Below are 13,182 nucleotides of genomic sequence, written 5' to 3' on the forward strand. Positions count from 1 at the left end.
TTCAATTTTAAATTTTATTTCCTCCATTTTTTTTGTTTTTAATTTTGTTTGGTTATATTTTTGCATTGTTTTTCTCCTATGTTTATTGCATTTTATGGTTTTGTCCTGTTGGATAGTGGGAAATCCATGTTTTTTCGTTTATTTTTTATTTTATATTTTTTTTTCTGTTCTCATGTTAACGTTTGTTGTTATTGTAGTTTTGGACATTCTCAACCAGGTCGCATGAAAAATGACCAAAAGTTCCTCCGAATATAAGCTAAAAGGTTTCGATTATTTATTTCGATGATTTGCAGTTGCAGTTGCCTGTTCTTTTTTTTTTTCCACATAGCCACCATTTTATCCCAGGATATAAAAGTATACACACACCACACATCTCTATGTAAGTATCGATATACTATAGTATTTTTATATATGAAAAATGGTAACAGTATAAAACAACGACACTTATGGTGGTGTTGGGTTGAAGAGAGGTTTATTTTCGTTCGATTTTATTCTCTAGGATCGAGTTTTGTGCTTTTATTTATTTTCTTTTGCTTTTTTTTTTTTTTTTTTATTTTTTTGCTTTGTTTTTGATTTTATTTTGTTGAAGGATTTCGTTTATTCTGATGATTTATTGGAAATTTTATTCCCTCTGTTCTCAAACTGTCGTTAAAATGTTTTGTATGTGAATTAAATTGGACCGTTTTTTTTTTGTACTTGCTTGCTTTGTTTTTGTTTTTTCTGTTGTTGATGGTATTTTGGGAGAAAATATTGGGAGGAGGGATTCGATAGAAGAAAAGTAGGTAGGTTTGAGAGTGAAAACCCAGCGGCTTATCGATTGTTGTAGAACTTGTATACAGAAGCGTATAGCAGCAGGATATTAGCTGGTGATTTAATCTTCCTGGATTTTTTTTTTAGTTCAGTTGTTTTTTTGATAAAATTCAGGAGGGTCAGTATTTTGGGCAGATTTTTTTTTTTTTTTATTTTCTCCAGAAATGTTTTCTGTCGATTTTTTGAGCTTGACACTTTTTTTCTGTGTTTGTTTTTGTTTGTACTTCCTGTTAACAATACTGAACTGATAAAAAGTTGTTTTATTAATGCTCCAACATGCCATACATACCTACCTACTTTTTTTTTGTATCCTTTAGTTAAAGATTAAACACTGTTAGCTTCGATATAGGAGAATTGTTGTCTATACTATAAATTTGGGTCTAATGGAACGCATATGGGCAGAGTTCTTTATGGGATAACTTTTTGTGTAATAGTCAGGCGCGATGAACAAAATACAACTTTTATTTATGACAATCTATCACAACTGTGTAAATAAATGATATTATTCTTTGTGTGAATAATATGGAAGGGCTTTATCAAGTTTTTCTATAGGTAGTTATCAATATTTTGAGTTATTATTAAGTTTTATTTTGTTTTTTTTTTTTTTTTTTTGAAAAAGTTTAGTAGAACAATATTTTGATTTGTGTTGAATAATTTATAATAACACGAAAACAGATGGAACATTTATATTTTTGAATAATGTAGTGAATTTCATTTTGATATTGTTGATGTTTTAATGATATGTCGTTACGACGACAATATTTGAATCATTTATTTCATTTTGAAATTTGAAAACAACATTCGACAGTTATAACTTATAAGGTTTAAAGAACTAGACTTATCAAAGAATAAATATATTGGCATTTTCGTAATCAACAGAGTTTTAATTCCTTAAAATTTCTAAACTTTAAAATAAAACTCCAATTAGCCCTTAATCAAAATTTTCGAATTCCAATTCGACATGGAAAGTTGATTGGTATTTTTAGATCGCTTTTAAGATATTAAGGTTGACGAAAGTTCTACATAGCATCATAAAACAAGTGTAACGACATAGAAGAAAGAAAAACTGAGCTTCAAATATAAAATTTCTAAAATTGTCTAATAATCTAATGTTTGTACAAACATGTTTTTTTTTCCACAGCAGAAGCTCAGTGAAATATTTGAAGAAACGGCGAATTTTGGAAGCACTTCAATAACAGCACCTGAACTTTGTTAAACAAATTTATTGATCGTTATTCGTGAGTCCAAAACGATGAATAAGTTTCATCATCATTTTATGCACAAAAATCTATTGGCAATATTAACCATTAAAGAAGTATTGAGAGAAATTTTGAAGATTAACCTAAAAGAAAGGAGGAATGCAATAGTGAGCTGATTTTCTTATGTTTAAGTGCCATTATTGCATTAATTTTAAGTATAGGCACTTTACAGATTTCTGAGTTAAAGAGAGCTATGATTTTAAGTTGGAACTTTTATACTTTTTAGGAAACTCATTTAAAAATCCACAAATATTAACCAACAAAACTATCAAATTTTTGTTGCCATTCCACTTTCCATAGTTTTGAAAAGAAAACCCTGTAAGTATAGTAAGAAAAAATTATATTTTTCTAAATTTCTCAATTTTTACATATTTGAAAATGATAATATGTAGGTAATAAGACTCAAAAGAAAATAAATATAATTCGTACTGTTTTTGTACATCGGGTTTGTTACAGAAATGTCACAAGGGACTACAAAGGGGTCAAAATTAAACAATTTTCAAAAAAAAAAAAAAACCACCAGAGGTATGAACATTTTTTTGTTTTTATGTAACAAATTTAATACCACGACCGTTAATTTACATAAGGAATAATTTATTTTTTAGGTCTGAAAAACTGAACTTATTTGAAAAATTATGAAAAATCAAATGTGTCACTAAAAAATTGTAGATATTCGATTTTTTGATTTTTGAAAGCGGCTATTTTTGACTCCATGATTTTTCAACTTTGGCTACTTGCCTCTAAAATATTTTGGCAATTTTGACCTATCATCACTTACTAATTTTTTTTGTTTATCTAATAAGATTTATTTTAGGTACCACTTTTCTATTTCAAAATGGTGAATTGAATTCAGCCTCAATAAAAGAAAATCTAATTTTATCAAACGTCAATCCAAAAATCATGTTCTCATATTTTGGCGCAAGTTTATTTTTTTAAAGGCTCAATTTTATGAAAATTTTATAAGAGTCATGACCGTGGTACATCTTATTTCATAAATAATCTTTTTAACCATAAATCACCAAAAAACTGGAAAAAAACGATTTTTTCATAACAAAATGGTTAATTCTGTGTTCGAAATTCAAGGTCAAACATTAAGTTTAATCATTTGATCTTAACCGTTAACAAAAATTCGAAAAAGCAGAAATAACATATTTTACGGAAGGTATGAATTTAAAGACTGACCTATCCTGAAATAAATTGTGGAGACTAATATGCTCGATGAATGGACCCTTGGTCTTTATTTATCGTTGTGTGTTCAGTTCTATTGAATGAATGGTTTTGAATGGCTTTTCTAAAAGTCAAATATTTGGAATGAACAGTCAAAGGTCAAATAAACTTTTTAACATATACTAATGGAGGTATTTTCAGAAAAGTCCAAAATTTTGTACCAGAAAATGGAAACTTATTTTATGGTTTTCTCATGAATTCCATAGTCAGAACTAGACTTAAATGAAATCATAACGCACCAGTATTCAAATACAAAAAAAAAAAAAAAAAAATTATCAAAACAAAATTGGTTCGAAACTTTTGAAGTCTGTTAAAAAAAGTCCAACAGAAATCATCTTAACCCCGTTAATATTATACAATTAAAGTCTTACAAAATTTAATTTAAATAAAATTGTACTAGATGTTTGTATATGCATATATTTGTTTTGTTACAGTTATAATCATGATTTGTTATTCCCACAACTGCGCACTAAATGTTGTATAACACAGATACTCTCTTTTGCTTTCATTTCGTTTTAATTTCTCAAAATTAAACAAACGATCAATATTTATTGACAATATTCTCTTAGTAAGTCTTTCAATAAATAATACATACTGATGGTTTTTTAAAAAATTTTTTTGAAGAATTGACTTCAATATTTCGTCACATTTATTTGAATTCATTTGTCGTGTGAACTGTTAATAAATATTGATCGAGTGTACATTTCATAAAAGCACTCATACAATTCTTAATCTACTACATTATTTTCGATAGGCCTTAGTTTTCTAACAAATGGAATGTTCAATAAAAAAAAAAAAATTAACAATATTTAACAAAAAAGTAAGAAAAAATTCACTTTAATCTAAACTTAATTTTAATAATAATAATCATCATAATATTGGTTCCCAATCTTAAACTAATGACAACACTGTTGCCGTTACCTTTTGTTGTGCAATTTCACAGGCCAAGTTTAGGTTAGAGTACATAAGCCGCAAGCACACCGACATCGATTGACTACAACACTTAACTACTGTACCTAAGTAAATTTCAATGCAATTACATCTAACTAATTCCACTAAAGTTAAATACAATTTTTGGCAATTGAAAACGCATTGTTTGTGCATTCGCATTGCATCGTCCCGAACTGCTGATAAAAGCAGCATCATGAACGACGAAGACCAGAAGTACCACACACAGGTGATTCCACATTGAAGCCATCGTATGACTGCTGTTGATGGCGTTGGTTTAGTTAGAATGCGGTTTTGACCGTCGTCGTCGTTGTTGGTGTCGTCCTTGTTGTTGTTGTTGCTGTTGTTGTTATTATTATTGTTCAACGTCGACTTGAATTCCCTGCTGAGTTGGGCACTACAAAAGCCACGAGTGTTGACGGTTTTTGTGCTTACACAGGAGTAACCACCAATCAATTTAAACATATGATGTCCACTATCACCTTCGCCATTCATTTGAATCATCTGAAATTGGAGTGAGTCCTTCTCTTTGCATGATGACAATGACGCTGACGATGATGATGATGACAACAACAATGATGACGACATCGACGATAGTATGGAAGTCTTTGCGTTGGGCGCCATTTTTAATGAATAGTGACGATATTGACTAGGTCTTTGTAATCCAGGAAGTATCCGAAATAAAATTTTACGCAATGCCAAAACAATGCCAACAGACGATGTATGCAGCCAATGATGGATGCGCTTTGGTAGAATTTGCATTGCAGCATTGCAGGATAGGGCCACAGAGAGCAGTAGTATTAACAATGAACACGATTGCATGGCAGGCGAATGGGAACGTAATGCGCTTTGTTCCTTCTCCAGGCATTGTCGAAATTCCTTGTAATCAACACGAGTTATTGCGCAATAGTGATTTAACATGCAAATACCCTCACAAGGATCTGTTTGATAGCGTACTGTATTTGCTCTGTAATATCTGAAAAGAAAAAAAAAAAGAAATATTATTTTGTAGATATGCAAGGAAAAAAAAGTGTTTAATTGAACTGAAATGTTTTCAATTAAATTTATATTTATTCGAGAGAACAATTGAGTAGGTTTTTCAATGGTTTAATACACATAATTTCAGGTAAATCAATTAAACATTTAAATGAATATAAATTTAAAATTAAATTCAACAAAATAACAGACTATTCTCAGAAATGTGAAGCCTTTAAATAAAATTAATTGGATAAGCGACAATTCAAACATATTTTCATCTCAAGCGATTTTTTTGATTTCGTTAATCAATATTGAGCTTAATTTTAATTTCAGTTGAAATTCTGTAACAAATTGACAAATTGGTTCTTGCAACTGTTTATCATTTATTATTTCAAGGAAATGCATTTGTTACGTAAATGATTTCATGTGAAAAATAAATTCGAAATTTTATAGGGTATGTGTTCGTTGGAAAGCTTAAGAGTAATTTTTTGTATTTTAAATAAGATTTAAATAGCACAGATCTCGTTTCAAGATATTTGTGAAAATTTATAAAAATTTCTACGATTAATCTATGAAAAATTATATTAGAACACACATTCAAATGTAGTTTAAATGTCAAATCAAAGGGTTGAGTTCGCATGCACTTTAAAATAAATTCCCAACGTTTTCGACTTCGAGTGTTGTTATTATAAAGGCTATATCCTTAACGTGAACAAATAGACCAAATTTATTCCCCTCTTCGATTAGGTATATTTAAAGTCTGTATTTTAAATAAATTATAAAACTGTCAAATCGCATGCAAATTTTAAAATCTCCCCTTTTAAGGGCGACGTCAAAAATAATGGAGAGTGAATAAATTGAATTTTAGAAAGGGTTGTGAAAAATTCAGTCATTAAATAGAGTAATTAGTAGTGATGGGAACTATCGAATAAAAACTATCAAACTATCGATAGTTGTAAAATATTCATTCATTCGATAGTTTTAAATCATTCATTTAGTTACTATTTTAATTCGAATAGTTTTTTATTCGATAGTTTTTTCATTCGAATAGTTTGTTTTTATTCGATAATTTATTCATTCGAATAGTTTTCTTATTCGATAGTTTTTTCATTTGAATAGTTTTTTCCGATAGTTTATTCGATAGTTTATTCGATAGTTTTTATTCGATAGTTTTATTCGATAGTTTTTGTTCGAATGAATAAATGAATGAACTATTCGATAGTTCAAATCATTCAGTTACTAATTATCGATATTTGGAAACATTCGATAGTTCCCATTACTAGTAATTAGGGCTAAAATGATATGGTTAAAAAACTTGTTTTCTAAGTAAACTTATTTTCAGGAATTAGTTTTAGAAATAAATATATTTTAGGATAACAACTACATTTTTTAATGTTATTTTTGAGTGTTTGAATTTATACATACATATATAATTTGATTTGCATACGTGCGCAAAAAATTTGGATTCCCCAAATTATTCTTTACCGATAAAAAAGGAAAATCTTTTTGTTGGCCAAAATTTGTTTACCGTTTTCAGTTTCTTATATCTTTTTATTTTTAATGAGAGATAGGTAGATGAAATTCTAAGGGAAAAAGATAATAGATATGCCTAGATTGACTTAAATAATAAGCTTACCGGTGACGTAAAATTTTTAGTTGTCACATAAAAAGATGGACAAAAGGAAATGGAAGTTTATTTTTATTGTTTTTTTTTTTTTTATGAAAACTGATTGTACCTATTCAAAAAATTTCAGCCCTTTTTGTAGATGTAATACATACATAATTAAGGTAAATAATTTTAGTTACTATGTACAAACATTGAAAAAATGTTGTGCGAAGAAAAAAAAAATACAATTTTTTTTTTCATGAAAAATTATGATTTTAAATTTTGTGTTACACGAAAAGTTGACATCACAATTATACTTTTCAAATAATTCCTTTTTTGTTACACAAAATAATGATTATTCAGTACCTAATAATAGTGCCATTCATAAAAGTATGCAATTTTTTATCAATATTTTTTTATGACGTTATCACGTAAAATTATCGTCCGTAATCCGCCTTACAGACCATCATTTTTTTAAGGGAACTGGCTCAAGAAACAAATCCAAGAGAATAATTGTCATTAAAAAAAAAAAAAAAAAAAAAAAGAGTGTGTGTACTCATGTACACGCGACTGAAGTTATACTTCTCATTCAGTATATGTAAATGAATTTCATTTGATATTTTTAACTTCTATTATTAAATTAATTAATCCACAATTCGTTTTTTTACATTTTTATCAAGTGAACAATAAATTAATTCTTTCATCCTCCTTGCGTCCATGTAGTTTTCAATTTATTCTGTGAAATTTACTCATGTTGTGCGGTTCAGAACGTACGGTATATGGTTAACGAAAGTAAATGAATTGCTCATAAAATGTGCGATATGGTAATTTTATGAGAATTGTGTGTGCTTCAGCACTAGTAGTAGCAATATGGAACTTGCAGGGTTGCTACAAAGCTCAAAAGTTAGCTGAGCTCAGCTCACAGCTCAGCTCAAATTTTGAGCTATGTACCATAGCTCAGCTCATTTGAGCTGAGCTGATGGTTGAGCTGAGCTGTTGGGTGAGCTGAGCTGTCGGTGAGCTGAGCTGTTGGGTGAGCTAAGGTAAAGTGAGCTGAGCTGAGCTGTGATGGGTGAGAGGATACATTGATTTTTATTTGGAAAGTATAATGAAATATGAAGATATTTTAAACTTTTATAAAACACCATATCTTAAGATGTTTGGTTCTAGTTATTAATGGAATTATTTTACCACTTGGATATTTTTATAAATAAAACAGATAATTTTTCGTGATCTTTTTTCTTGGTTTTTTAATAGTAAATATATTTCTATTTTTTTAGTAAAATATTTCTTTTTTATCATAAAAAAAAATTCCGGTACAATCCGGTTTTTCGACTTTTCAAAATTTCGAGAAAATCGCGTTTGAAAGTTGGGGTAAATTTTTTTTTTTTCGAAAAATCCTCGAATCTTTGAACGCTCCTGGAAGCTAAACCGCTTGACAGCAATTTTTGAAAGTGATGCCAAATGATAGCTTTTGTCATGGGCCTACGCTTTGCACATTTTCAGATTTTTAAAAAATCGCCTTCCATGTTAAACCACCACATCATGCCTTTTTTTCCAGAATCGTGCCTATTTTTTTTTTTACTTTTAAGTTCTCCCGGTTTGAGAACGCGTGGACCTACAGGGATGGGAGCTGTACCCAAATGTAGGTTGGAGTCCCCGCTACCTTTTGACATCAAAAAAATTGTGTTCATTTTCTTCAAAATTCCGCGATATAGGCGTTCGAACGCTTTGATCTAGAGACAGGGGAGTGGTGCAATATGAAAGCTTATATTCTCAGGTACCCGATAGTGGTATAATCTGGTTTTTCGATTTTTTTTCAAAATTCCGAGAAAATCGCCTTTGAAAGTTGGGGTAAAATTTTTTTTCGAAAAATCTCCGAATCTTTGAACGCTCCTAGAAGCTAAACCGCTTGAGAGCAATTTTTGGGAATGATGCCAAATGATAGCTTTTGTCATGGGCCTACGCTTTGCACATTGTCAGATTTTTAAAAAATCGCCTTCCATGTTAAACCGCCACATCATGCCTTTTTTTCCAGAATCGTGCCTATTTTTTTTTTTACTTTTAAGTTCTCCCGGTTTGAGAACGCGTGGATCTACAGGGATGGGAGCTGTACCCAAATGTAGGTTAGAGTCCCCGCTACCTTTTGGCATCAAAAAAATTGTTTTCATTTTCTTCAAAATTCCGCGATATAGGCGTTCGAACGCTTTGATCTAGAGACAGGGGAGTGGTGCAATATGAAAGCTTATATTCTCAGGTACCCGATAGTGGTATAATCCGGTTTTTCGATTTTTTTCAAAATTCCGAGAAAATCGCCTTTGAAAGTTGGGGTAAAATTTTTTTTCGAAAAATCAACGAATCTTTGAACGCTCCTAGAAGCTAAACCGCTTGAGAGCAATTTTTGGGAATGATGCCAAATGATAGCTTGTTTCATGGGCCTACGCTTTGCACATTGTCAGATATTTAAAAAATCATCTTCCATGTTAAACCGCCACATCATGCCTATTTTTTCAGAATCGGGCTAATTTTTATTTTTACTTTTAAGTTCTCCCGGTTTGAGAACGCGTGGACCTACAGGGATGGGAGTTGTACCCAAATGTAGGTTTGAGTCCCCGCTACCTTTTGGCATCAAAAATTTTATTTTCATTTTCTTCAAAATTCCGCGATATAGGCGTTGGGACGCTTTGATCTAGAGACAGGGGAGTGGTGCCATATGAAAGCTTATATTCTCAGCTAGCCGATAGTGGTATAATCCGGTTTTTCGATTTTTTTCAAAATTCCGAGAAAATCGCCTTTGAAAGTTGGGGTAAAATTTTTTTTTTGAAAAATCCCCGAATCTTTGAACGCTCCTGGAAGCTAAACCGCTTGAGAGCAATTTTTGAAAATGATGCCAAATGATAGCTTTTGTCATGGGCCTACGCTTGGCACATTTTCAGATTTTTAAAAAATCGCCTTCCATGTTAAACCGCCACATCATGCCTATTTTTTCAGAATCGTGCCTATTTTTTTTTTTACTTTTAAGTTCTCCCGGTTTGAGAACGCGTAGACCTACAGGGATGAGAGTTGTACCCAAATGTAGGTTAGAGTCCCCGCTACCTTTTGGCATCAAAAAAATTTTTTTTCATTTTCTTCAAAATTCCGAGATATAGGTGTTGGAAGTTGGGGCGCTCACTTTCAGCTCAGCTCAAATGAGCTAAGCTATGGTACCTAGCTCAAATTTGAGCTGAGCTGTGAGCCGAGCTGAAATGTGAGCTTTTTGCAACCCTGGCAACTTGCCACATGGAAATTACCACATGCAACTTGCCACATGTAACTTGCCACAGGCAACTTGCCACAGGCAACTTGCCACATACAACTTGCCACATGCAACTTGCCACATGCAACTTGCCACATACAACTTTCCACATGAAACATGTTACTTGCAACGTGTTGTGTGTTTTATGTTTGCCGTACTGCGGCGTACTGCATTTTTAAATACTAAAGTACTGCCTACTCTAAAGGTGAAACGACAGCCCTGCTACCCAGGGTGATCGCGTCATAATCCCTTTGACATTCTTGTCAAAAAGTAAATTTTCATACCCACCCTCCCATAAGAAGTATAACTTCAAAAAACAGTTAAACAGATATCCTCTTGATCCACACAAACAAAAGAGCTGATCAGCAAACTAGATGTCAAAGCGTCGGAAAAAAGGGCCTAACCTTGCGCACAGAGGCACTGTCAGTTTTTATTTCATGGATCGATAGGTATATATTTAAAAGGTTTAAACCCAATTTCTCACCACCTGATCATTACTTTTAGCGGAGTTATTCACAAAAATGCATTTTTTTGGGAGATTTTACTTCTAAGCTTATATCTTTGCTCCAGTGTGTCGTAGACCAAAAAATAAACATTCATTTTCTTCCTTATAATATTTTCTATCGTTGTATGTAATTTCATTGTAATGAAGTGAGTAACTACAAAATGGCAGCCAGTTAAAGTCAAATTCTAGTTGTTAAAAAACACATTTTCGTTTTTATTTCGAAAATAGCTTATTATAGTTAACATTTTTCTAACTATAATAAGTTCTCTTAATTTGTTGCATTTTAAAGAAAAAATCAACTCTTTATCACCAGACATGGCCGAACAATTGATAAATTAATGCACGAAAAATCGGTGCGAAACCACCCAAAAATATCGTTTTTTGGGAATAACTCGACTTCAGAATGTCCTACGGCAAAAAATAAAGCAATTATTTACAGCATTTTCTATCGATTTGGTGCACATTCTTTATGTTTAAACAAATAAAAAGTAAATAATATTAAGTCGAAATCGTTTTTTTGTTTATCAAACTCTTGCCTTATTATTTTGCAAACGGTGCAAGTATTGGCTAACAAAATAAAATATTCTAGATAAAATAAAAATATTCACGCAAAATGTATGAATACATCTAATGTGCATACAAATTAATTTGTTGAATGATTGTAGGCCATTTGCTTAGTGGAAACTTTAATATTTAAGTTAAAGTTATGTTATCTATTCAATTTGTACCATCATCTCTCCTTAGAATATGTATAATATTCTTATAGCGGCTTGCTGAATAAAAACTTAAGCATTTAAGTTCTACATAAATCCTTATGTAAAAGTTTACGCAGAGGAAAAAGTAGGGAATAAGATTTTATGTTCTACTTAAATTTTTAAGTTTCGTTTCAGCAAATGGCCCTTAGATTTTAAGGAAATATAAATTAAATAGAACAATAGAAAATCATTATTTTTTCCATTGAAAACCTTTATTCTTTTTCTTTTTTGTTTTTTTTTTTTTTCTTGAACTTGTTCTCAATCTTTAATAACTATAATAATATTGTACTGACACAAATCTTTATTCATAATTACAAGTGTCGGAATTGATTTAACTATGGTCAGTAACTACGTGAGCTTAATTACTTTCATCAGAACTTTTACAAAACTATTAACATAAGCTGTCAACAATATCTTTCCAAACAATTCATGATGATGATGCATGGGGTGAAATATCAAGAAAGTTAATTCGAAGCTGAAGTTGATGGAAAACTTTTTCCTTTTAAATTGTAGGAGTTAAAGTTGGTTTGTTATCGAAATGAAGTGATTTCAAAAATAGAACTTTTATAATATTCTTATGGTTTTATTTTTATTTTTATTTTTATATAACAACCACTCAGAAATAAGATTGACAAAATAAGAAATATTTATTTGTCCATTTCCTTGCATATTATTTTGAGACCTTAAAATACCTATGTCAATTTTAGAAAAAATAGGTATATCTTACCCAAACATTCATTTGATTGAACTTGTTTTTTTTTTCGTTTTGTATATATTTTTCTTTTTTTTTTTTAAGAGCTTATATACCCTCATCTATTTTATATTCAGTGTTTGGTCACATTTATTGAACCTCACGACTTAATTTTATATTCATCGCCTTTTCTGAGTTTTGTTGAAGGAAAAGGAAAAAAAAAAATTTACATCAATTTAGCTTTCATGCAAAAGTGTCATATTCTTTTCTTTAAAAGAGAAAACAAAAATAGAAAAAAAAAGAACACACAAAAAATGCTTTTAAGAATTCTTTGGTCCTTTTTTTATTTCTTTTTCCATATAAATTGAAAAATTATATTCTTCCGTTTTTAACCTTTCTTTATATTCTTTTTTCTTCTTTTCAAATCATTCATATTTGGCGTTTTTACGACACAATTGTTATCATTTCTTTCAAAATTTTGAATGTAGAATTTATTTACATAGGAGTCGTATGGAGTTGTTGGGAACAAATAAACATTTATTCACATTACTTGCTTCTTTAAAAATACAAATAATTATTTAATTCCCAAAACCAAATTTCAAAAGAAGTACATTTCCAAGTAACCCATACATACACTTTAGGACACGTAAATAGAAAGAAAAAAGTAACAAAACCCCAATCAAAATGGTTGTCACTTTGTATGAGAAATCACCAACAAACTGTTATATTCTTCTGTCTAGGATGATTTTTTTTTTTGTATTCTAAAGAAAAAGAACAAAATTATAAATTATGTACATAAATTGATATATTTTTTTTTTGTTGCTGTTTGTTTGTGTCTTTGACTGAATACGATATGAACCTTTTTGAAAATTGACAAAATATATCCGTTTAACATTTTTATACAAGGGTATAGAATATAACTTTAATAAAAAGAAGCGTGTTAAGCAAAAGTAAAACAAAACAAAAATCAAATAAATTACAATCAATCATTTTTTGATAAGTGACAGTTTTCTATTGATGATGACCAAAAATGGAAAAGGAAACAAAAAAGATTTATTCAGAAAACGATACCGGAAAATTAATAAATTTATAAAAACAATCTGTGCAC

At 30.2% G+C, this 13,182-nt stretch overlaps 1 protein-coding gene across 3 annotated transcripts in view; it reads right to left on the reverse strand.

The window, feature by feature from the left end:
• Positions 1–3,591: 3,591 nt before the first annotated feature.
• Positions 3,592–13,182, reverse strand: part of LOC129912198 (uncharacterized) — a 254,318-nt gene continuing 244,727 nt past the window's right edge. For 2 of the 3 annotated variants that reach the window (XM_055990344.1, XM_055990345.1), the window contains one exon: positions 3,592–5,220. In XM_055990344.1, the coding sequence (XP_055846319.1) occupies positions 4,188–5,220 (1,033 nt within the window). In that variant the 3' untranslated portion in view covers positions 3,592–4,187. The remainder of the gene's footprint in view (positions 5,221–13,182) is intronic. The other variant, XM_055990346.1, reaches the window with a different exon arrangement.

Source organism: Episyrphus balteatus, chromosome 2 (genome assembly GCF_945859705.1).
Source record: "Episyrphus balteatus chromosome 2, idEpiBalt1.1, whole genome shotgun sequence".
NCBI lineage: Eukaryota > Metazoa > Arthropoda > Insecta > Diptera > Syrphidae > Episyrphus > Episyrphus balteatus.